Source organism: Narcine bancroftii, chromosome 3, assembly GCF_036971445.1.
Source record: "Narcine bancroftii isolate sNarBan1 chromosome 3, sNarBan1.hap1, whole genome shotgun sequence".
In the NCBI taxonomy this organism is placed as follows: Eukaryota; Metazoa; Chordata; class Chondrichthyes; order Torpediniformes; family Narcinidae; genus Narcine; species Narcine bancroftii.
In genome coordinates, this window is record NC_091471.1 from 34,895,002 (window position 1) to 34,921,897 (window position 26,896).

Genomic DNA, 26,896 nt, shown 5'->3' on the forward strand with positions numbered 1-26,896 from the left:
GGGATTTGATAGAGATATTTAAAGTTATGAGGGGGATAGACTGAGTGGATGTGAATAGGTTCTTCCCCTTGAGGGTAGATGAGATTGGAACAAGGGGTTATAATTTGAGGGCTAGGGGGCAAAAGTTTAGGAGTAACATGAGAGGAAGCTTCTTCACTCAGAGAATGGTGGCTAAGTGGAATGACCTTTCAGAAGAGGTGGTTGCAGCAGGGTCAGTTTTGTCATTTAAGAGAAGGTTGGGTGAGTGCATGAATGTGAGGGGATTGGAGGGTTATGGGCAGGGAGCAGATAGGTGGGACTAGTGGAGTTCACTTCGATGCGGACTAGAGGGGCCAAGATGTCCTGTTTCTGTACTGTAATTGTTATATGTTATAGTATCAGATTCTGTTTCTATTGCATTTATCATTCTGGATGATTCCTGCTTTTACCTGCCAAGATAACATTTTGTGTATCGGTTCTCCTTGTTCATAATATTTTTGTTTAATTTTTAATGACTTTTTTCCATTCTATATGTTTGTAGTGGATTATATTGTAAATTTTTGTGTTCTCATTCTATTTTTCTTGTGTTCCTAATATCTGGTATTCTTTTCCAATTTTGTTATATCCTTCTTTAGATTTTCTAAATCTTGCATATTCTCTCAATATTTTTAGTATTAAGAGATCATTTGTCCCTTCAAATAAGCTTTAAGCGTATCCCATATTAGAAAGCTGTTGTCAGTGGAAGGAGGATTGTTTTCACAAAATATTTGTCTGTCTCTTAATAGATACACAAAAATTCTTCCCCTTTAACAATGTAGCATCTATGTATACCTTCTTACTTTTCCATTATCATAATAGTTAATGTGGTCTGATAAGTCTTGCCAAATACTCTGCTTTTACCACTCTACTTTTAACTGGGCAAACATTAAAAATATAGGTAAGTCCTCAACTTCCGATCTACACGAGTTGTGTCCACCTGCACAAATGACCATTTTTTTAAAATCTATTAAAACTACTGTACAAGTACCTATTTTGTATTAAAAGTACCATATGCCACTCCCGGCGGCAGCCCGAGGTCCCCGTTCCCTGGCTTATAACCAACCTGAGTTACCACCAATCCTTCAGTCCCCTTTATGGTCATAAGTCGGGGACTATCTGTAGGTCAATCCTTGTATGTGAATCATTTACCCTTGAGTAGAATGATGAGTCTCTTTCTAAGGGGTTGAGCCACCTCCATATATCAATTAAATTTAAATCCTTCATAAATGATAATGTTTTTACAGCTTTTGTCCTTGTTATTGTTCTCACAGATTTGTCCAATATTAGATCAAAACAAAAAGTGAAATCTCTTCCAATCAATATATTTTGATTTTTCTCCTGCAGTTTTTAAAAAGATATCCTTCATAAAGACTTCATCATTAAAATCGCTACACCTCTTGCTTTTGGCCCAAATGACGACTATATTATTTGCCCCTCCCATCCTCCTTTTAATTTTGCATGTTCCAATTTGGTAAGATTTTTTTTAGGTATGCCAAGACATGTTTTATCTTCACCATCCCTTTAATTCCATTAACATTAAAACTAATATTTTTTAGTAAAATCTCTGACTCTTAAACAATAAAATGATTCTTCCCCTTTAAGAAAAACACAATGTTTCAACCTTGACAATGAAGTATACATAGAGCTCCGAAAGCCCGTGAGAAAAGCCTGCGGAAGCTCTCAAGGAAGAAGAACCCCTCCTTTTAGAGCCATCTTTATTTGCTACTCCTTTCCAGGCGCCATTCTCCCCCTTAGATCGGAGTCTCCATCCTGCTACCACTTTTCCTAGACTTTTACTGAGCTCTCCAAGAGCATTTCTACACACTTTACTTTTAAACAATAAATTTCAGACGGTTAAGCAAAAGTTTTACTGCTTTTACTTAGTCCCACTATAAATATTTTCACCATCTTTTCCCTCAGCAACTTTAATCTCTTTTTACAAACTTCACAGAAAGTCGTCCACTTCATTCTTGGTCTTATAATCACTAATTTCCTTCTGCTACTTCGACCCTCAAAGTTGCAGGATATATCATTTGAGTATTTCAAGTTTTTAAGCACAAAATAGTCTTTTCCCATCTTCAATTTTTTTTCTTTGTTTAATCAAAGTCTGGCTAAAGTACCTTTTCATGATCAACCTTGGGCAGGCCATTATTCTGCTTAGAGTAATCATATGCTGCTCCCAGAATTATCTCCTGTTCTCAGTACCTTAAAAGTCTCACCAGGACTCCATCTGGTCTCTGGTTGCCAGCTGTTCTGGGTCTGAGTGTTCAGTGAGCTCTCTCGCCAAGCAGTTTTTCTCTAAATTTGTCTTCTCTCAACACTTGTGGGATCCATTTTTGAAAAAAGTTCACCGGGTCTCTTCCCTTGATTCCTTCCTTTAGTCCAATGATTCGGACATTGTTCTGTGACTAAAATTCTCCAAATGGTCATTTTTGTCAAGCAATCCTTGTTTATCCGACTTCCATCCTTTGGCTTTTTTCCCCAAATTTCAAGTTTTTCATGAATTTTCGTCAATTCGCTCTGCTTGACCCATTCTCTCTATCAGGTCTTCAACAATTTATTATTTTCATTTTTTTTTTAAACTTTATTTAAAATTTTATGACATGAATAAAATAAAAATTACATTTAAAGAAATAATAAAAAATAAGATAATAAAAATTAGAATACTACATCCTTAAACTACACAAATTAACCCCCCCATTAATTATAACACAACATTAATCATCTAATTTAAAATTAGTCCAACCCTCCCCCCCCCAAAATAAAGAATGAAGAATTAACAATGTTGTAAATAAAATAGAAAAAACCCCACTTACAAAAAAAGGATAAAACTTAAACAACAAAAAAAATGACTAACAACAAAAAAATATCAATACTAAAATAATACCCTTAAACATATATTTAAATCAAACATAATACATGTATTTAACAAATGAAATCCACTTTAAAACTAAGTTCAAATATTAAAATCATATATCAATAATACATAAATACAGAATTTCCATTAATACCAAGTTTCCTTTATAATTCATCGAGAGAACAAAAACATCCCTTAGAAAAACAATCAGATAAACTTTTTATTCCCTTCCCCTCCCCTTATATTAAAAAAAGAAAAAAGTTCAAACTCTTATAAAATTCTCCATATTCTTCATTTATATCATCTTCAAAATTCTCTATCGAAATTAACTTAATTTTATTAAACTCTTCTCCCTCAATGTATTTGTACTTAATTTTCTTCTTTTTCTTCTTATCACCTTTCCCCTCATTTTCCTCTTCATCTAATTCAACATCCTCAATTTTTGACTTATTATCTTCTGTGACATCATCCTCTTAAAAAAGAAAGAAAAAAAACCCCCCAAAAAAAGAGAAAAATAAGGAGAGAAAAAAAACCTCCTAATTCCCTCTCAATTACAATCAGAAAACAAAGAGTTTAAAAAAAAATAATAATAAAAAAAACCTTCACTTCTTAACCCAAAAATTAAAAAGAAAAAAAAAACAGGTCGGAGGTCACAACTACCTCCTCCTGTTTAAACCGCCCAAAGCGGTAACTCCCCCAAAATATTGGGTGTGAGATAACTCACAGGTAGCTGATGACTTCTGGAAACTAGTGCCCACCCAGTTCCCTCTCCCAACTCCCATTCCATTAAACTATCATCATTATTTAAACTCTTCTCAAAAAAAAGATAAAAGATTTATTTTTTTAAATCAATGTTACCACTTCGGTCACCATTGCTTCCATTTCTTTTAAAAATCTGGATCCCACCTTACATCTCTACTCTCTTTGGAGACCTTGAAGGACTACATCGTTCCTGAAACTGCATGATTGGTAGAGACTGAGCAAAGTCCATAACCTTTTTAGGATTGTCAAAGAACTTTGGCTAATTTCCATCCTAAAAAATCTTCAGTACCACAGAATACCTGAATTTTTTTCAATTCTCAATTTTTTCCAGAATCATACTCCATTCTTGACCTGACTCCCCACCTTTACCTGGTTCTGTCGGTCCTGTGCCATTTTGCACCACTCCCTTTCAGACTTTCACCTGATGTTCCCATTTGACTTGAAGCTTCTTCAATCTTTGTTCTCGGCTTGCTTGGCTTCTTCATACAAGTTTTATCTATTTTTGATAAATAAAATCTTGATTTTCAAGTCTAGAGTGTCTTCATGGAGAGCTCAACCAAAAAGCGTCTAAATACTTTGCATGCCCACGACACCCAGAAAATATTAGTTTTATTTTAAATAAAAGTACCAGAGTAATGGTAAGTATGAAATCTGCTGAGGGTGCCGCAATTAGCACATAGCTATTATAGAACCAGAGACCCGGTTTGAATCTGACACTGTAAGGAGGTTGTAGATTCTCACCATGTCTGCGTGGTTTTCCTCCGGGTACTCCAGTTTCCTCCCACCCTCCAAAATGTATGGGTTTGTAGGTTAATTTGGGTGTAATTGGGTGGCAGAGGTTTAAATGGCTGGGATTGGCTTCTCCCACGTTGTAAATATTTTAAAACCCAAGACCAAAAGATTTGCATCCCAAAATTTTGAAAGAAATTGTTGAGACAATGGATGCTCTGATTATCATCCAAAATTCTGTAGATCACAGAATTGTTCCTGGGGATTGGATGACAGCAAATGGCTCTTCTAAAGGAGGAGGTAAAATACTGACCTGTTAACCTAACATGAGTTGTAGAGAAAAATATGAGCTACAATTTAGGGTGAAATTACAGAAAGCCGTGTGGAATTAAGCAGTTATTTTGGACCAGTGAAAGGAAGAATATGTTTGTCTAATCTACAAGATTTCTTGAAGAATGCATCTAGTAGGTTGCTTCAGGAGGGCTTCAGGGAGGCTCGGAGTCTCCCAGGGACCCCACATTTGACATTCAATACTGAGCACTAACCCTACAGTCATAATACCTAATCTATTAACACAATATACTCACCCACTATAACCCTTGCCTGTTGCCTGTTCTTGCTTAAGCCTTACCTCTCTGCCTCAGACCACTCTGATGATGGCACATAAGTGGGCAGGTGTAGGTAAATATAGATCAGTGTTTGTCTTTTATCTGCTATAAGGCAGATAGATACGCCATCAGCAGAAATTTCCTGAAGCACCTCTTGCAGTCAGAGGAGTAAACGAGATTTCTTTCCCCCATCCTCCGGCGAGTCACCCTGGATTCGCCCCAGCACTCCCATAGCCTCCGCAGCCACAGTCTAAACTATTGGCAACCCAGGCTCCAGTTCCAAACCTCTGATACAAGTAGGAACCCTACAGTGCCTTCTGCACCCCCTTGCATCTCTGTTCCAAAACCTGGTACCCCTTCAGCTAGTTTTGAGCCAATCACCAGCGGTTTTCAATGTGGTGGAAATCACAACAGCCTGCCTCCTGTGTGGTTCCTTCAGCTGCAGAACCCCTCACTGATCTGCCACCATGGTCACTGCCCTATGGGTCATCTCCTCTGCTTCTTCTCATGGTCTGCCCATGTTCTGGTGCCCTGTGCCAGTCCTCCGCTTCCCTGGAGTTTGGAAAATCTTGTGGCTTCTGCAGATCATAGATGCCACCATCTTGGATCCAGAACCCCCCCCCCCCTTCAGGTTGTGGGATTTTAAATAAAACTACCTTAGGCCCCAATACAGGCCATTTAAAGCCTGAACGGAGCTGACGGATGTCAGAGTGGGGGGTTGGACTCCGCAGGAGCGTTGTGTCATTGCGGGTCTGCACAAATGACGGGTGCCATTTCAACAGCTCAGGCAGCATTGCCATTTTTATTAATCTCTATCCACTATTTAACTGGATGTTTCCAATTTTGCTAATAATTCAGAACTTCATTAATTAGAGCATAGAACACTACAGCAGTATAGGCACTAGAAAACTACAGCAATGGCTCTCAATGTTGTGCTGACCTATATATATTCCTACCAAAATAAAAACCCTTTCTATCTTGTAACCCTCTATCTTTTTTTTTTCATCCTGTCTAAGAGTCCCTTAAATGCCCCTAATGCTTCAGGCTCCACCACTTGGCAAGGCATTCCAGGCACCCACAAATCTGTTTAAAAGACTTGCTCCTGATGTCTCCTCTAAACTTCCCTTCCTTCACTTTGTACAAATGTCTTCTGGTAATTGTGAGGAAGATTATGTATATGTGCTTCAAAGGGATATAGACCAGCTGAGTTGATGGATGAGAAGATGGTAGTCAGAATATCTTATGGGGGGTGGAGAGAGGTGTACAAACCAAGAGATACAGGCTCATGTCAATAATGACAAATTAGTTGCTGCTTTTTAAAGGGACTTAAATATTACCCTGAGTAATGTGAGCAATGTTACTCTTCTCTACAAAATTGGTTACACCACATGGAATATTGCATTCTGTTCTGGTCATCTCATGAAAGGAAGAATGTGGAAGCTTTCAAGGGGGCACAGAGGAGATTTACCAGGATGTTATCATTGACGCAGCTAGAGCTTTTCTCTTTGGAATGCTGAAGAATGAGAGGAGACGTGATAGAGGTATACATAAGATTATAAGAGCCATAGATAGGTTGGACAGCCAGAATCTTTTTACCAAGCTAACAAAAACAAATGTTAGCTAACATCTATTCAAAGTGACTGGAGGTAAGTTTAGGGGCGATGTCAGAGGTAATAACTTTACACAGAGAGTAGTGGGTGCCTGGACTGGTCGTAGTTGTGCAGAATGGTACAGTTGGGACATTTAAACCAGCCATTCTCAATGGGGACCATACAGTTCCCCCTCAGGGGGCCACGGACTGAAATCATAAAATATTATGTATGACTTTTTTTGTGTAGTCAAACAGTGGTAGAGAAGAATCAAACTAAATATCTGCTTCTCGGGGAAAGGGCCCATAAAGTTTGAGTAGAGTCCTAAGGGGGCCATAGCCATAAAGTTGAGAATGGCTGATTTAAATGACTCTTGAAGAGGCACATAGATATAAGAAAAGTAGAGGGTTGTAGGTGTGAGGTCAGGAAGGAAGGTTGCAGAGTAGGTTTACACATGTTGGTACAACATTGTGCGCTAAAGAATGTGTTCTTACTGTCAAGGGATTTGCTGTGGAAGGAGTGGAGTGAAGAAACACCAGGGATAGCTGATATGAATGAGGAGAGATGGAGGAGGCGGCCCTTGTATTGTTTAAGGTTTAGAAAAACAAGTGCAATAATGATCACAAAATTCTCACAGAGTGACAAGCTGAATGCAGTAAGGATGTTTTCCTGGGCTGAGGGGTCATCACAGAATGAGTAGCTTTCCAAAGCAGTCATAATCTCAACATTTGGAGCTGAAGGAATTTTGTATATTCAGTACCTTTAAATATTTTGCCTAAAATCTATCATAATATTAATACTGTATAAAAATGCTGACTAGTAATTTTTCTAAGAACTTGTAATCATGCCTTTCAGGATACCCCAAAATCTTTTTCAGTTAACAAAATGTAGTCTTTGTAATGAATGAAATGTGGCAATTTAGTTTGTGCACAGAAACCCATAAGACTAGCGAAAGATAGCAGTGCAAGAATAATCCACTTTAGTAATGTTGCTTTAGGAATAATTCTTGACTAGTGATTCTTGTTCACATTCTCTGGCACTAAAGAAACCAGATGCAACTGAGCATGGACAACATAGAACGATTAGTTTAATCAGCCACCTCAAAAAAACTCTACTTAGAATCATCCTGCTCAGAATAAGAAACAAAATTAAACCAGAGATCAGAGAAGAAAAGTGCGGCTTTATTGAAGGCAAGGGAACATCAAACACCACATATTCTCAGGAATATTATCAAAAGATCAGTACAACAAGACCTATACTTCTGTTTCAGTGACTACACAGAAGGCTTTGACACAGTCATCATGAAAATGCTTAAAGATATTAATATCAACAGAAAAGATCTGAGAACAATCGGGAATCTCCACTGGCAACAAAGTGCAGCCATAAGGATAGACAATGAGATTGGTGAATATCACCCAATAAAGCAAGGAATCAGACAGGGTTGTGTTCATTAATTAGAGCATAGAACACTACAGCAGTATAGGCCAGATCTGTTCTTCCTATACAGTGTTCTTCCTATACATACAGACCTATTGGAATAAGTATAGGAGGACACAATATCATCAACCTCTGCTATGTAGGTGATACAGTACTGATAGCAAACAGTGAAGTAAATGTCTAGAAATTAATATCTATCATCAACATTAGAGTGAAAGACTTGGCCTAACTTTAAACAAAAAGAAAACTGAAGTAATGGTAATGGCAAATAAGCCTGATATTCCAAATTGTAGAATTGTATTGGAAAATGAAATCCTGAAGTAAGTTCACAACTTCAAGTACCTTGGATCTTGGGTAACATCTGATGGTAATTGCGAAATAGACATAATAGCAATGGCAAGAACAGATTATAGAAATGAGAAACATCCTAACAAACAAGAAAAATGCAATTGACATCCAGCTTCAAACTCAGCTGCTACATTCTTCCTATATTGATATATATAGCTGCAGATCATAGACCATCACAAATGTAATGAGAAAAAGAATCAATGCAGCAGAGATGGGTTTCTCAGAAGAATGTTATGCATATCATATACAGAGATGATAACAAACTAAAAGTTCTACAAAGAAAAAACAAAATGTACATTACTTAAAAGAATCAGAAAACAGCAATCAATATTCTTTTGATACATGAAGAGATGCATTAGAACATTTAGTTACAACTAGAAAGCTGGAAGGATAAAGAAGCAGAGGCAGACAGAAAATGATAGATGGATTAACATCATGGTTAGAAACGGGACGCAACAACTACAATTCGGAGGGTCAGAGATCGTGGTGGGTGGAGAAACATGGTCACCCATGTGAAATGGCAGGGCACCTGAACGAGAAGGCTACTGTGATTGAATTTTTTGAGAGGGCTCAATAAGCCACAATTTACTATTTCAAACAAGCAATATGACTCAAAATAATACCACATTTACTCAGTGTTGTATTGAGAAAATAAAAACTATCTGTTGGTGCCTTTTTAAGGGTATTGATCTCGATCTCTCTCTCTCTCTCTCTCTCTCTCTCTCTCTCTCTCTCTCTCTCTCTCTCTCTCTCTCTCTCTCACTTGTCCCCCTTTCATCCTCTTCCCCCTTGCAGGAGGTGCATCCAGCTGCAGCTGTTAGACCATGTTAGAGAACTGAAACTGGATGAACTCCGAATCATTTGGGAGGAAGAAGGATGATAGAGTAAAAAGGAGACAGTTGCAAGCAAGAGGCAGGTAGCTAGGTGACTGTTAGGAGAGGGAAGGGGAATAGAAATTTAGCACAGAGCACTCCTGTGGCCAATCCCCTCAACAAGAAGTATACTGTTTTGGATACTGTAGTTGGGGAGGGGGGGAGTGATCTACCTGGGACAAATGGTAGTGTCAGGTCTCTCGCACAGTCTAACCCTTCAGTTCAGTGGGGAAGGGAGAAAAGAAAACTATTGTGATTGAGAATTCAATTGTTAGGGGAACAGACACGTGGTTCTGTGCACAAGATCGAGACTCTCCAGTGGGATGTTGTCTCCCAAGTTCAGGGTCACCTTGGATTGAGCTGTAGCATTCTCAAGCACAAGGGTGAGCAGCCATATGTTGTGGTCCACATTGGTACTAATGGTACAGAGGATGAGGTCTGTAGGGGATGAGGTCCTGAAGGGGGAATATAGGGAGGTAGGAGGGAAGCTAAAAAGCAGGACCTTAAAGATGGGAATCTCAGGATTGCTGCCTGTGCCACATGCTAGATAGAAAGTTAGGTCAGGAAAGATTAGTTTGTTGAGTATATTTATCTAGGTTGACACATCATCGTGGGCTATAGGGCCTGTATTGATCTGTAATAATCTGCATTTTATGTAATGTAGAAGCAGATTCCATCTATTAAGACCCATCCCACCTAATTAATCTACAGCAGAGGATGTAGAATACAGACAACTTGGGGAAAACCTATGCAGGTCATGGGGAGAACATAGAAACTCCTTATAAATAGTGCTGTATTAAGTTGGAGCTGTAATTATCATTGTGTTAACTGCTGTGCTAATCATACTTGAACATATTTAAGAAGAAATTGTTTCAACATCTTAACACATTATTTTGTGTTTCATCCTCTGGCATTTTCCTTCCATCATTTCTGGCCTCTCTTATTTCTCATCTGTCTGCCAAACCTTGACATTTCCATTTCCATGCTGTTGATATTCCAAATTCAACCCACAGAACCTCAAGATAGTAATCTCAAAAATGTGTTTAGAAATAGGAGACTGAATGAAATGGTGAGTTAATTGCTTTGTTGTGGAATGTATCTAATTTTGAGAATTGTTATAGCTGCACTCATTCAGAAAACTGGGGTTTATTACTTCACATTCCTGACTTGTTGTTTTGATGAAGGAAATGTTTTGCGGTGGCAAAAGGCAAGTTATGAGCTGGGAATTTCAAAATTCTGCATACTATTCACAGGTGAAACTCAGAGTATCGATGGTGGGTATTTGCTAATCATAAATCCTTTTGATGTCATGGTTAGATTTGTTGTTGGAGATGTCGTCATTGCCTGGCAATTTTGTGAAGTAGACTATTTTATCTATTGAGTTATGAATGGAAATTATTATTGTGCAATCACCAGCAAATATCCCCACTTCAAACCTTATTGAAGCAATTGGCAATGGATGGGCCTGGACTACTGGCTTGAGGAGTTTTTGCAGTGATGTCTTGGCATTTGGGTGATTGATATCCAGTGACCCGTTTTACTAGGACACCTTGAAGCCAGTCGGTCAAATGCCACCGTGATGTCAAGGACAGTCACTTCCACTTCCATTTCACCTCTGGAATACCTCCCCTCTGGAATTCAGCACTATGGACCACATTTGCAACAAGCCACAACCATGGAGCCAAGTGGTTAGGTAGAACCTAGGCTGGGTGTTGGTGAGTGATTGTCACTTGATAGCATTATTGACTATAGATATAGCTTCCATCATTTCATGATGTGCCAGAAGGAGAGTAAAAGAGCAGCATCAATTTTAACAAAGCATAAACATTCCCGTACGCTTCACAGGAGCCACATTAAAACTAATTTGGTGCAAAACTATTTGGAGATATCAAACCAATTTTTAAATTGCAATTGGATGGAGGAAAGGGAAGTAGACAGCTTAAGTTTTAGGATGGCTAGACCCTAGGATCTCCACAGCTGCATATGGTGGAATGCAGAATTATCCCATAAAGACCAGAGTTGCACCAACTGAGACAGAGCTGGGAGCCATTATGTAAATGGAGAACAGGGACACCATGGAAAAATTGTAAATAAGCATGAGATTTTTGCACCTAATATGCTTTTTAAACAAAAAGCTAGTATTAGCCATGAAAAATGGGGTGAGCATTGAATGGGTTGGGGCAAGCAATCAGAAGGATCGCTAAGTTTCAAATCACATCCCTGCATCATGAACACCTGATATGGTTACTCCTAAATTGAGCCCTGCAGCACAGAACAGACCCACAGGACCAGCTTCTTTGTACCAAACATGATCTCCTCTTGCTTTAGTTCCACTTGTCTGCATTAAACCCATAACCCACCAATCACCTACTATCCATATAGTTATCCAAATGTCTCTTAGAGGAAGCCAACATCCTTGCCCCCACCACTTTGCCTGACTGCTTAAATCCATGTGCCACCCAAGTGTTTCTCAAGTTTGCATTGGGCCGCACTCTGGCAGGACTGACGGGTCGGCGTGGAATGAGGATCAGAATTTTTTAAAAATGTGGCATGCAACTAATGGCTCAGGATGGCTATTTCACTCCCAAGGCTGTGTGAATAATCTCAGGATTACTCTCCATGCTTGTGTTGCAATATAAGGTGGTTTGCAGGTTCAACAGGTAATCAAGAAGACAAGTGGAATGTTGGCCATCATTGGAAGGATTGACTTTAAGAACAGAGGGGTTCTGTTGCATATTTACAGGGTACTGGTTATGCTGCACTTGGGAATACTGTGTACAGCACTGGTTTCCTTACTTGACTAAAGATCTACTGGCTTTGGAGGCAGTGCAGAGGAGGTTCACCAGGTTGATCCAGGCTTGAGCGAGTAAGCCAATAATGAGAGATGGAGTTGACTGTTGACTTTGGAAAGACCAAAGGAGGATTGGGTGACCGCTTTGCCAAATACCCATGTTCTGTGGGTCCAGACTTGAACTTCCTGTAGCTAATTGTTCCTCCAGTGACAAGTCTGCCCTTGCCCTCATCCATTGTCAGGGCAAAGTTAAACGTCAGGAACAACTGATCCTCGGCATTCTTAAAACCTAACAGCATAAACATTTTTTCTTATTTTAGGTAACCCTAACACCGATGTGGGCTGAGGGCCAGTTTCTCTACTGTTGTTTATTGTTCCAAATACTTTTAATATAGCACGTTTAATTTTGTTCTTTTAACACTTCTAACTTTGACATCATTTATTGCACAGCTTCGTTTCTGCTATTTTGTCAGTTTACTTACAGTTTGCTAATTTCCACTTCCTGCTTTGTTTCTGGATTCATCACTGCCAAGCCAGATTAAACAATTTGAATGCTCTGCTTGAGAAATCTTGAGTATTCCTATACCATTTCTTCAGCAACATTTGACTGATCCTCCTATTTCTCTACCTGTTAGTACGTGCCACTGTAATTCTTGGATTGCTACCTTTGAGATCCTGCTTGTTGATCTTTTACCTAGCTCCCTAAAATCTGCCCATAGTACCTCCTCCCAGTTCTCTGTTGTTGATACCTGTGAGGTTTTCAGTTGTTAATGCGCTGAGGTAAAAAGGGTGGATAATGCTACAGAGCTAGAAATAGGCTGTCCCAAAGGCAAGATAAATATGGGGTTTGTAACTCAAATTGCAGATAAATGGGGCAGCAGACTTGATCTCTTTCTAGCAGGATAAATGGGCCATGGATAGAGGTAGTAACTAAGGAAAGGAATTTGTAACTAATTGGGGACGGCAGCTACAGTTTTCAATATTTAATACCCCATTCACCATCTTAAACATTCATTCCCTCTACCATTTCCACATGGTGACTGCAGTCTGTAGCATCTACAAAATGCATTGCCATTCCTTCCCCAGGTCATGCCCAGCAGCATCTCCCTCCCAAAATTGTAACCTCTATCACCAAGAAAGATGAGTGGAGCAGGTGGGTGGAAGCAAAAGCTTGTCCTCCAAGTTGCATACCTTTGTGACTTGGAATTACCAGTTAATTCCTGTAACTCCCTCTCCTCATGATGTCCCTTGAGTCCTGAAATGAATAATGTAAATAAATGTCACATGCTTTTTTGTTCAATTTTTGTCAATTCTGGTTTTTACTTTTAACTCCCTCCCTTGTGCCTGAAACTATTTTTTTTTTAATCTTTGTTCTTCCACCTTTGAGGATGGTACAGACTCTTCCAAAAGGAAACCCACCACAGCAACTATTGCTACGTGGGACACATTTTGAGTGCATGTCATCCATTCTGCTTTGTTGTGCGAAGCCTATTCAAGGTGCTCCCTATAATTAAAGGGTAAGGAATCGGGAATGGATCAGTCAGTAGTTTTAGTTGCCTTCTGCATATAGTTTGAGTGCTTGAGTTAGCAAATCTTAACATGAATAGTCATTGACCTGAAATAATAAATTCATTTCTTACTTTGCAAGTGCTGCATAATCCAAGTATTTTCAGCATGTTCTGTTTTCTTTTAACTTCCGATTTTTAACATCTCTATTATTTTGTTTTTTTCCTTATTAAATATGAACCTTTCCTTTTTTCTAATCTCGAATAGATCCCAATGAACTTTAATGTGACTATCATTTTCCACGTGTAGTTTTATCACGTGGACTGGAAGATCATTTGCCTTCCACACCATCGCTAAGAGTAAAAATACAGCACAATGTCAAGAAAAACATGATGTACTGAGAGAAAAGATATTTATCTTAAACATTAAGAGAAAATTAACAAGGGTATGGTACAATTGTTTTTTTTTAATGAAACACTCATACTCTTTGCAGAAGAAATTAAAAGCCACATCTTTATTGAAAACACCATTATGAAAACCAAGTCGTAGGTTTTACATGTGAGTGCAGCAATATTTATGTTGTGGGTGTTAGCATTTCCAAGCTCTTAATCCACCTGGTGTACATTTGTAAGCAGACAGCCCGGCAAAAAGCGGAACAAGCATTTTGCAATGAATTAAAATTAAACCCATAAAGAGCCATGGAAATTTTAGATTTTAAAAGGTTACACATATTTGCACTATCAATCACTTGCAAGCTCTACAATTTCTTAAGTTTTAACTTATAATTTTGTTATTTGCATCATGCATTAACAAATTTTTCTCAGACCAATGGTTACGATCTTTTTCTGGTCATGTTTTTTAAAGTCTTTTTGCAAACATTTCAGCATTGCAAGAAGCAGAGGAGCGCTTTCAGGATCTTAAAGCTCGGAGGGAAACAAGAGAAGCCCAAGAAAATGAACGCAATGGGAGAAAGCCTCCACCATATAAACACATAAGGGTAGGCATAAAGGCAAAGCAACTTCATTATTACCTGGCTCAAGATTCAGTGCAAATGTATTTTTCCATAGCTGTTTTGGTAATTCCTGAAATACTGATTATGGAATCTTGATTATAACTTAAAGGTGAGAAAATTTACAATTTGGAGTCAGTGATGGAGGAATTTTGTCCAGAAGAGTGCAAGTATTGCTGAATATATTTACTGGTTTTGATAGTGTTGCACAGATGCAGAGATGTTGAAAGAAATAGAGAGTGGAACAGACTTGGTTAATCTCTTCAACCAAGAATGTCCACAATTTATTCAGTGGAAGAATTTAATTTGGGCCAGAGGGGAAGGAAACCCAGAAAGGTATTTATTGACATTCCAACAGGATGTATGATGGTGTTCAGACACTTGCAAACAGTGTCTAAAAAAAAAATTAAAACACAAATACAGATGCTGGACCTGTCTGTGGCCTTCTGCACTGTTATTAAAATGCCCATAATAAGCTGAGGAACACAGTACCTCGATTTCTTTTTGGGCGTGTTGCTGCCTTCCATGCACTATTTCAATTTTTACAGCTTTGTCTGAATGCATCAGAATTGGCTATTTCTGATGGAAGTCATCCATCTTAATAATTGACAATTTTTTTCTTTCATTTTACAGCTTTCACGTTCCTTTTGCATTCTCACTGAATCAGCCCACATTTTCATAACATTTGTTTATTTTCTCTCCCTCCAGCTAACCCATTTAATGCATTGACTGAGTGACTGCAGTTTATCCCCAAAGTCACCAAGGCTTCATCAGATATTTATCATATCCTATACCTGCAATTTCAAACTTAACATTTTCTCCCTTTCCCAGTTCTGATGAAAAGTCGACTTCAATCATCAAGTTGGTGTCTCCTTCTACAAGTGTTGCTTGATATGCTGAGCATTTTCTGTAAGAAATTATGACATTATTTTAATCTGCAGCATTAAAGATGCACAGAATAATTGAAGTATGAAAAATTGAACCCAAGCCATCTATTTTGTTAAAGGGTTGCTTTAAGGTGGTGTAACCAAACAAAATGTGTTCAAGAAAGTCCAAAATAATACACGTCTCTGTGTGTAGCTACTTGGAATGAGTGAAGAAATTTTCTTTTAATTATACTGCAGGCCAACTATTCCTCCAGTTTTTCTGGAAATAACTAAACATTGTCGAATGAATTTTCTTGATGCAAGCTGAACTTTCCTTTTTGCTTGATGTCTCCTATGTATAAATGCTGTCTTTTCTGGAAAATCATTGGTAAATGCTGAGTCCTCCACTTGGTGGAATCCATTTTAAATTAACAAAATAACAGTAATATTCCATCAAAGGGGAATGATGCTGTATTGTGCCCCATTGTCTACCAAGAAACGTCGGACAACAGGCAGTCTTGAATGTGTAGCAGGCTATGCAGTTGGCCAGTCATCGCAGCCATTAGTGATGGCCGGCCTGGGCATTTCCCTGGAATGCACAGTGGGTGTGGCATCGATGGGCTTCGGAACCCCAATATCAGTGATAGAAACAGTACTGCTCACTGTTGGGGCGTGGCGTTCAGGTGGTCGGTCAGTGGTGATACTTTAGCGGCCCGTGTCTCAGGCCGACACAATGATTGGCAAAGCATCGTGCAGGCTGAAATGCACGTTTTCATAGGCTGCTGGTAGAGTGGTGAAACTAGCCAATCACCGCCAGTGGATCGCAGTGGTCCAATCTCTCCCAGGTATTCGAAACTGAATATAAAGGGCAGAGCTGCCACTGAATAAACTCAACGTTGAATACACTCTACTGGTGTGCGTGTCTTCTACGGATTCGATCTACAGCCTTGGAGCTATAACCGAGAGCTATGGCCTAGCTATAGCCGTAGTGACCTCGTTACAATGCTGTCCCCGATTGGTCCAAACGGTGCTTTGGACCCAAAGATGGAAGAGCAACCCGCGATCAATGCTGTAATATTGAAGCTGCCTGGCTTCTGGACGTCGCAATCACAGGTGTGGTTCCAGCAAGCCGAGGTGCAGTTCACCATTCGACACATCTCCGCTGACGATGCATCTTCGATCAAGATACTGCAACCCGCATCATCAACTTCCTCCAGCAGCCCCTTGGAACAAGGAAGGTATGTGGCAATCAAAGAGCTGTTAACCTGCACTTTCAGACTCTCAAAGCACGAGCGTGCTGCCTGACTATTGCATATTGAAGGTTTGGGGTACAGGCCCCCTTCTGCTCTCATGAGTGACATACTCAGTCTCAATGATGGCCACACTTCCTGCCTGCTATTCCACTTGATCTTCCTGGAGAGGCTACCCGAGGACATCCGGCTGCTTAAGGAAGAATTTGATGACCCCAGGAAGGTGGCTGCCTGAGCAGACCTGCTCTGGGTGAAGAGGGACGCCTGAACATCACTCGAGCAGGTGACAGCACCACGTCAACAGCGCCCGGCCAGGAAGACCACGCAAGCACCACTCCCAAGCGGTGAGCAGTACTGTTTCTATCATTGGGGTTCCTAGACCCATCGATGCCGCTCCCCCTGCGTATTGCAGGGAAATGTCCAGGCCGGCCATAGTTAATGGCTGCGACAACCGGCCAATAGCAGATGTTTCTTGGTGGACACTGGGACACAATACAGCATCTTTCCCCCGTCCCACCGGAGGCCTACTGCAGCAAACAGCTCCAACATCCGAACATTTGGCATCCGCACCATTCCCCTACGCCTTGGGGACAGACAATTCACTTGGAAATTTGTGGTGGTGGCCGTGCAACAACCTTACTGGGTGTAGATTTCCTGTGGACCATCTCGTTTCTGGTTGATATGAAGGGGTGCTGGCTGGTGCACACCTGGACATTTCAGTCACTCTCACTCAAGGGCACTGAACTCACCAGCTCCCACCTGCATGCGGTGAGTACTGCCAACAACAAATTTGCTCGGGTCCTAGCAGAATTCCTTTCATCACCACACCTCACTTCCATTCAGCAGATCCCAAACATAGGGTGAGGCACCAGATCGGTACAGAGGGCCTTCCCCACTAGGCCAGGGTGCAGCGTTTCCCCCCTGAGAAACTCAACCTAGTCCAGGAAAAGTTCAAAAAGATGAAGGAACTCTGCATTGTATAGCGCTCTGATAGTCCTTGGGCCTCCCCTCTCCACATGGTCCCCAAGGTAGCGGGTGGTTGGAGGCCTTGCAGATACTACTGCCGGCCTCAACGAGGCCACCGTACTGGACAGATATCCCGTGCCCCGTATCCAGGACTTCACTGATAACCTGCAAGGGGCACGGATATTCTCAAAGATGGACCTCATCAGGGGCTATCACCAGATCCCGATACACCCCAAAGACATCCCAAAACCAGCCATCTTAACTTCCTTTAGATTGTTTGAATTTCTCTGCATGCCGTTTGGGTTAAAAAACACAACTCAGACTTCCAGTGGCTGATGGGTGCAGTGGGTCGGGATCTGCATTTTGCCTTCGTCTACATTGATGAAATTTTAATCACCAGCCACACCCGCACTGAGCACGCCGCCCACTTAAATCAATTATTCTCCAGGCTGAGTGATTTCAGCCTAACCATCAACCCAGCCAAGTGCCAGTTTGGCCGAGAGACTACTGACTTCCTCGGCCATCGTATCAACCAACATGGAGCCAGATGGTGGGTGCTATTCGCTCTTTCCCCATGCCATCGATGGTAAAGGGACTACAAGAGTTTGCAGGTATGGTCAACTTTTATCGCCACTTCATACCTGCAGCGGCCCGCATCATGAGCCCACTCTTTCCACTCATGGCAGGACCAAGTAAAAATATACAATGGACCCAGGAGGTGACCAAGGCCTTCCAGGCCACCAAAAACACCCTAGCCAATGCCACCCTCCTCATGCACCAGCGGACAGACACTCCGACCACCCCCACAACAGATGCCTCCAGCACAGTGGTCGGGAGTGTCCTTGAGCAACTGGTGAATGGACAATGGCAACCACTGGCCTTTCTCAGTAAACCCCTCAGGCCACCAGAGCTCGAGCTCAAGTACAGTGCCTTTGATAGAGAACTGTTAGTCTTATACCTGGGAATTTGGCACTTTCGTTACTCCCTGGGGGGCAGGAAGTTCAAAATTTACCTGGACCAGAAACCCCTTGCTTTCGCTTTCAGTAAAGTGTCAGATCCGTGGTCAGCCAGGCAGCAGCTGCACCTGTCCAACATTTCTGAATTTACAATGGACATCAAACACATGGCTGGCAATTCCAATCTGGTGGCCAAAACCCTATCCCGTCTGACTATCTTGACTGGGCATGACCCTACCCCTGGCATCAACTACGCAGCCCTGGCTGATGTGCAGCAAGCAGACTCTGACAGTCTGGCGTACTGGACAGCGCTCGCCGGCTTGCAACTGGAGGACATCCAGATCGCCCCCGGTAATCTCACACTGTTCTGCAACACCTCACCCTGTCATTCCGGCTGCATGGAAGAGGTGGGTTTTCAACTCTGTCCACAACTTGGTTCACTCCATCATCAGGACTACCATCAAAATAGTGGCGAACAGGTAAGTCTGGCATGGTCTGGGCCAGAACATGTGCTCAGTCCCAATTGTCCAAATTCCACAATCAAGCCAGCATGTCGCCACTTCAGCCATGTGCACATTGATATTGTGGAGCCCCTACCCATATCAAGAGGCGCACATTACCTTCTCACAATGATTAACCAGGTGGCCAGAGGCGGTCACCCTATCAAAGGCTTCCACAGAAGCATGTGCACAGGCTTTACTTAACACTTGGGTAGTGTGTTTCAGTGTCCCCGAACACCTTACATTGGACACGGGGGGCCAATTCACTTCCAGTCTGTGGTCTGCCTTAGCCCAAGCCCTGGGGGCCCAAGTCCACCACATCATGGCATATCACCCACAAGCCAACAGGTTGGTGGAGAGGTTCCACAGACACCTTAAGGCAGCCTTAATGGCACAGCTTACCAGACCTAACTGGGCTGATAAACTCCCTTAGCTCCTGTTAGGCATCCACATTGCACCCAAGGAGGACCTTGAGGCATCCTCTGCCGAGTTAGTCTACGGTGCACCCCGAGTTATACCAGTCAAATAAATGATGGCTCCTGAAGACTTAGGGGAGCCCCTACGACCACATTGTCCTGACTACACAAGTGCCTAGCCCCCTGGCCCTCACTAAACCTAGACCCCACAGCCAACCCTGCACTTGCGTCCCAAAGAACTTTACTGACTGTAAATGCCTGTTTAGTGTGGAGCTTACTGGCCACCTTTACAGTGGTCTTCAGACACAACGGCTCCACCTGTGTTTTGGACCTTGGCAGCAGGGAAGAGACTTTCACACTTGACCGGTTAAAACCAGCCTCCTTGGACCAGGCTATCACTCACCCGACCCCACAGTGCAGGGGTCAGCCTCCTAAAAACAGTGCCCTGATTGCCGGTTCTGGGGGGAGGCAGTTTGTGTTACAGCCCGCGCCTCAGGCCGACCAGGAAATGGCCATCGAACAAGGCGACCGTCAAAGCATCATGTGGGAAACGACAGTTTCCATAGGCTGCCGGCAGAGCAGTGAAACTGACTAATCACCGCCAGTGGATCACAGGAGGCCCAATTGGGGCCTAGGCATCTGAGAAAACCAATTGGCCACCAGCCTGCTCAAGTCACGACCTGGTGGTGACGCGGTCAAGCTGTCTATAAAAGACAGAATAACCTCAAGTGTCAAATACACTCCACTGGTTTGTTTGTGTTTTCACCTGCAGTTCAATCTACGGCCTTAGAGCTATAACCAAGAACTATAAACTAGCTGTAGCGACCCAGCTACAGTACCTTCATTTCATGTCTGAATGTATTGTTGAATTTCAGTCTTTTCAGTTTTTCCAAGTAGAATGCTGCAATTAAAACAGTTGTAGAATGATGACCCACTGAAAGTTCTTTTCTCTTGCATGAAGAATAATTTTCACTGGTCTTACTGTCCCAGTCCTGCCATTGCATGCTCATGCCAAAATTTACAAGTTTTGCTTTGTACCTAGCCACAAATTTATACACTTTTGCATGATACAGACTCATTCACAAGCTAAAATAATTAAAAGTATATTTAAATATTTTAAATTTAGAATATTTTTTATTTGTTTTCTTCTCCCCCCCCCCCCCCCCCCGCCTCCACCCCAGGTCAATAAACCATATGGCAAAGCGCAGATTTATACAGCCGACATTTCAGAAATCTCACGATGTAATTGTAAGCCAACTGATGATCACCCTTGTGGCGTGGATTCAGAATGCCTGAATAGAATGTTAATGTATGAATGTCATCCTGCTGTATGCCCTGCTGGTGTTCGGTGTCAAAACCAGTGCTTCAGCAAAAGACAGTATCCTGAATCACAGGTTGTGAAGACTGCTGGAAAGGGTTGGGGCCTCATTTCGAAGACTGACATAAAGAAAGTAAGTTGTGAATTATACTTTTCATAATTTATTAACATTCATTTGAGGGAGGCTGCTTCAGTAATTTTTCATGCAATTGAATAGTTGTTAGTGGAGAATGTAGACAATGCAGAGCTTAATTCAAACCATTTACTAACATTCCAGATATGGAAAGATTAGAATTGCATATGAATTATTTCTTATTTTCACCTGGCACAAGAAGCTGATAGAGTTTTTGACAGTACTCTTAATAGGCCCCACATATTTTCTCTAACCTCCATTCCTTTTTACCTGCTTATCACTATTGATTCTCATGCCATTTACTAATCTGGGGTCAAATTACAGTTAATCAACTAGTTGAAGGACAATTCCTGTATTTTTAAGTAAAACATACAGTAAAACTTCAAGCTTAAACTGGCTCAAACTAAGCTAAACACCTGAACATATACTATACATGCAGTTTTTTTTTAAGTTTCGGTTTTCAGAATTATGGATAAAAGGGATAAGCACCTGTACCAATCTATATCAACCTGCGCCACAACCATTCTTACCGACTGTACACCCTGAACACTCTATTCTTCTTACAACTATGTGCCAATTTAAGAATCTTTTGAATGTCCATCTTGTATCAGCCACCCCGGCAATGCATTACAGGCACCCATCCACTATTTTTTAAAGAAAGAAAACACCTCTGATATCTCGCCTAAATTTCTTCCAGTTACCTTAAACAAATCTCCTGTGGTGTTTGCTATTGTCACCCCCAAATAGGCTGTTAACCCTATTTATGCTTCTTATAATCTTGTACTCTTCTATTAAAGTCTCATTTCATTCTTCATCACTAAAGAAAAAAGCAGTAGCTCTTTCAACCTTGCTTCATGGGGCATTTTCTCCAATCCAGGAAACATCGTGGTAAATCTCCTCTGCACCCTCTCTAAAGCATCTGCACCCTTCCTGTAATGAGACAACCAGAACTGAATACGATATTCCAAGTGTGGTGTGATCAGAGGTTTATAGAGCAACATTACCTCATGGCTCTTGATCCAAGTCCCCTGACTAATGAAGACCAGAAAACAATACGCCTTCTTATCTACCCCATCAATCTGCATGGCAATCCTGAGGGGTCCATGGACTCACTGTTCTTCCAAATGGTTAAGAATCCTGCCACTGACCACATATTCTGCCTTCAAGTTTGACCTTCCAAAGTACATCACTTTACATTTTTTTGATTAAACTGCATTTGCCACTCCTCTTCCCAATTTTGCATCTTTTCTATATCCAGCAGTAACCTATTACAACTCTACTCTATCTCCTGACACTGAATATTATTTAAAGGGTGAAAAACTACAGCATGCTGTTATGCAGAGGGACTTGGGAGTGCTTGTGCATGAATCGCAAAAAGTTAGGTTGCAGGAGGTTATTAAGAAGGCAAATGGAATGTTGGCCTTCATCGCTAGAGGAATTGAATTCAGGAGTAGGGAGGGTAATGTTGCAACTGTATAAGGTACTGGTGAGACCGCACCTGGAGTACTGTGTCCAGTTCTGGTCTCTATATTTGAGGAAGGATATACTGGCTTTGGAGACGGTCCAGAGGAGGTTTACTAGGTTGATCCCTGGGATGAAGGGGTTGACTTATAATGAAAGATTAAATCATCTAGGATTGTATTTGCTCGAGTTCGGAAGAATGAGAGGAGATCTTATAGAAACATATAGGATTATGAGGGGTGTGGATGGGATAGGTGTAGGAAGGTTTTTTGAGCTGGCCGGGGAAACTAAAACGAGAGGACACAGTCTCAAGATTCGGGGGAGTAGATTTAGGACAGAGATGAGGAAAAATAGTTTTTCCCAGAGAGTAGTGAATGTTTGGAATTCTCTAACCAGGGAAGTGGTTGAAGCTGCCTCATTAAACATATTTAAAATTCGGTTAGATCAATTTTTACATGATAGAGGAATTAGGGGATATGGGGAGAAGGCAGGTAGGTGAAGTTAGGTCATAAATTAGATCAGCCATGATCGTATTGAATGGCGGAGCAGGCTCGATGGGCCATTTTTGGCCTACTCCTGTTCCTACTTCCTATGTTCCTATCCACACCACCTCCAGCCTTTTTGTCATCTGCAAAATTCTGAACCACTCCACTTCTTCATCTGAGTCATTTATGAAAATTACAGAGAGCAGGGATCCCAGAACATATCCAATTCAAAGTTTAGTTTTTCAATTATTTTGTTGCATGTTCCTATTAAACTATTTTAATGTGCTTTAATACTCATAAATGTTTTCATGTAGTTATCAGTCTCGTACTACTTTCTGCAGGAAAGTCATTTCCGAATCCAAGCACACAAGGTTCCTTGATCTCATGTCTCATGCCCTTGTCAAATGGATTTTTTTTTTTTAAAGCCCCCTTTTATACTTGCATCCCACAAAATTGGCCATTCAGTGTCCCGGGATAGGAATGGCAATTTGCTTTTCACACTTGACCACTCTTAACTGGGTCACTGTACACATTCACACTTGCAGGGACCATCCCCGGAGTTAGACCTGGTCTACCTTCTGTGATGTAATGATACATTGAGCAATGGTGGACCTGCCCTAAATCGTGATCAATGTATTATGATCTCATATTTGAACAAAATTAATCATGCCTAATTATAACATAATTAAGTTTTTTGCACAGCACAGTATGAGCCCTTCAGCCCCGGTTGTTGTTGTGCCAACCTATATAAACCTTTATAAGGGACCGTGGGAAATTTTGTAGCACTATCGTGCACTATTGCATACAAGTTATACATTGTGGTAAAGTTGCTCGTGCTATTATGTGCAATTTATAAATACTGTGGCCATAAAGCAATGCCAGACTTGCCCTCCCAGAATGACATGCAGCAGAGAAAGGGTTGTATGCACGGGATTTCTCTGCCACGGCATTTTGGGAAGTCAGGTCCACCATCGCATTTTCCCCCCACGATATTTATAAATAGTGTGCTATAGCACTACCAATTTTCCCACACTTTAAAAATTGTCCGCTATTGCTATTTATTTCCCTCTCTCCTGCTGCGACTTTCCCACGGCAAAGTTTAGACCTTCACTTTAATCTTTTCTTCCTTCACTTTCCTGCACTCACACAAAAATATGGGTCCTTTCAATCCCAGAATGCAATTACCCATTCAACACTAGCCTGATTGCAATGCTGCTGGGGATTGAACTCGGAGTCGAGGCAGTGTATCCCTGGTGTGAGATGATGTCACCTCAGGCCTGTGTTGAAAAGATTTTCCTTTCACACTAGACCCTTCTTAGGTTGATTAGCTGTTAATTCCTGGGACCACTTGCAAGTGTGAAAGGGGTTAAAAGACTGGCAAGTTTGACTGTTCAGGTATAGGGTACTGTTCTGATTGTTGTTTTCCTTTGTTCCAATTTTGTGTTTTGCCCAATACAGGGAACGTTTGTAAATGAATATGTTGGAGAGGTAATAGATGAAGATGAGTGCCGAGCAAGAATCAGATTTGCTCAGGAACATAACATTGCCAACTTCTACATGCTTACCATTGATAAGGTAAACCTTACACAAAAACTCTTCAAATGACTAAACATGTATTCGGTTTACTTAACCAATTCAAAGTTTAGTTTTTCAATTATTTTGTTGCATGTTCCTATTAAACTATTTTAATGTGCTTTAATACTCATGAATGTTTTCATGTAGACAATATTTTTTCAGATTTAACCAAGGTAAATTGCTTGCAAGAAGAACAGTGCCCTGTATTAATTTCAGTGTTATTAATGAGTCAAATTAAGTTACAATACTGTTATTCATTTCAAGTCAATGCAATGTTATGGTCAGGAATACACAGAAGTGTTGGAAACTCATCAGGTCACACGGTGTCTATGGGAAGTAAAAGGTAACGAACGTTTTCAGCCTGAGCCCTTTGTCATTTTGAGTAAAAAGCAGGCAGGTGTCTGAATAAAAAGGTTGGTGTAGAGGAGGGAGGAAGGGGAACAGAGAGGCACACAGGCTAACAGGTGACCATTTCCTCCAATCTGTTTGACTGTGTCTGAGGCTATGTGCGGATAGCCTCAGTTTGAGAGTGCACTCTCCAAAATTCCCCTGAGGGAATCTATCGAATGTGAACCTATAAAGCTTGTGGATAAACAAATTTAATTGAGTGGTAGTAAAGGAAATGAAATATTGCCCTCAATTCCATTAATTGGTGCACTTGTGCTTACAATAGAGATGAATGAACAGGATTGGAAAGCAGAAAAATGCATTATCAATGTTTCAGGCTAGACCCTTTCATCAAGTAATGCCAGCAAGCGTCCAAACAAAAGAAATGGGGGTTGTGGTCACAAAGGGTGGAATTGATAGGTGGAGAAGGGAGGGAGGGAGGGGACAGCACCGTTCAAGGAGAGGAGGGATGGGAAGGAGTCACGCGATGGAGTAGTGGCCGGACGGTGAACTCCAGCCCTCTCCAGAAAAGTCGGGAAAAACAAGAGAAAACACAAAGGCACAGAAATAAAAGTTACAGAAAAGTGAGTATAAAGGTGGAAAGAAGATGGCGACAAAAAAAAAGTCGAAAGCAACGGTAAGAAGAGAGGAAGAGAAGACAAAGGAGGAAAAAGGTGAAGGCCTTACCTGTCCGAAGAGGCCCGCTGCGGAGAGAGAAACCCGCTCCCTCAGGTCGGTAAATAATGGACTACAAAAATGGCTCGCAGAGCCGAGTAAAAGTGCGCAACTGCGCATGCGCGAAGTTTCGCGCATGCGCGATGCGAATGAAAAAAAACACACCGACGGGAGGGGGGACCAGCTGGGGAGTCGATCTCCACAGCCGGCAACGACAGCTGCAGAACACCTGCAGCAAGAAGAGACCACAGAAGACAACAGAAACAAGAAAGAAGAGGAGGAAAGGGCAACAAAGAAACAACAGATGGCCAACCCAGAGGAAGAAGAAGAGGAAGAGTATGGTGAAATAGAAGAAGAAAAGAGAGGCAAGGTAAAGGATATACTTGCTCTTATTAGAGGATACATGGAATCATTTAAAGAATGGCAAACACAGGAATTTAAGGATTTAAGAAAAAGAATAAACAACACAGAAGAGAAAATAAATAAAATGGAGATGACCTTAACAGAAATGGGAAAGAAAATGGACAAGATGGAAGAGCGGGCAGTAGCAGCAGAAATGGAGGTAGAAGACTTAAAAAAGAAATTGGAGAAATCTAATAAAAAAACTAAAGAGACACAAGAACTACTAGCTCAAAAAATAGATACAATGGAAAACCATAACAGAAGAAATAACATAAAGATAGTGGGCCTTAAGGAAGATGAAGAAGGCAAGAATATGAGGGAGTTTATAAAAGAGTGGATCCCTAAGACCCTAGGATGTCCAGAACTACAGCAAGAATTGGAAATAGAAAGGGCACATAGAGTATTGGCCTCTAAACCACAACCACAACAAAAACCAAGATCTATTGTAGTAAAATTCCTAAGATATACTACAAGAGAAAAGGTACTGGAGAAGACAATGGAAAAAGTAAGAGAGGGCAACAAACCACTGGAGTATAAAGGGCAAAAAATCTTCATTTATCCAGATATAAGTTTTGAACTCCTAAAGAAGAGAAAAGAGTTCAATACAGCAAAGGCGATTTTATGGAAGAAAGGGTATAAATTTATACTAAAGCATCCAGCGGTATTGAAAATATTTATTCCAGGACAACAAAACAGACTATTCTCGGATCCAGAAGAAGCACGAAAATTTGCAGAACAATTACAAAAATAGACTGAGGGAGGAAGACGGGTAATGAGAGTTAAGATGATCACAATTGATATGTATGTGGGTAAAGACAAAAATAGACTGAGGGATGAAGACGGGTAATGAGAGTAAAAATGATCACGATTGATATGTATGCGGGTAAAGAGGTATAAGAGTGAATAGAGACAAGGAGCATACGTGAATGTATCTGTACTTAGAGGAAAATATAGATAGTATAGACAAGAATTAATAAGGG

The 26,896-nt window shown here is 41.1% G+C and overlaps 1 protein-coding gene and 1 long non-coding RNA gene across 6 annotated transcripts in view; one reads left to right on the top strand and one right to left on the bottom strand.

Annotated features, from left to right (window-relative positions):
- The window catches only part of nsd2 (nuclear receptor binding SET domain protein 2), a 138,017-nt gene that overhangs the window by 89,937 nt on the left and 21,184 nt on the right, over positions 1-26,896 (top strand). For all 4 annotated transcript variants that reach the window (XM_069923768.1, XM_069923767.1, XM_069923766.1 and 1 more), the window contains 3 exons: positions 14,402-14,514; positions 20,662-20,931; positions 24,336-24,452. In XM_069923768.1, coding sequence (XP_069779869.1) covers positions 14,402-14,514; positions 20,662-20,931; positions 24,336-24,452 — 500 coding nt within the window. The remainder of the gene's footprint in view (positions 1-14,401; positions 14,515-20,661; positions 20,932-24,335; positions 24,453-26,896) is intronic.
- LOC138757064 (uncharacterized) overlaps positions 1-26,896 on the bottom strand; it is a 134,405-nt gene that overhangs the window by 65,778 nt on the left and 41,731 nt on the right. For both annotated transcript variants that reach the window (XR_011353321.1, XR_011353320.1), the window contains exons 2-4: positions 15,321-15,433; positions 13,203-13,266; positions 4,007-4,133 (exon numbers count right to left, since the gene is read on the bottom strand). This is a non-coding gene — a long non-coding RNA (uncharacterized lncRNA). The remainder of the gene's footprint in view (positions 1-4,006; positions 4,134-13,202; positions 13,267-15,320; positions 15,434-26,896) is intronic.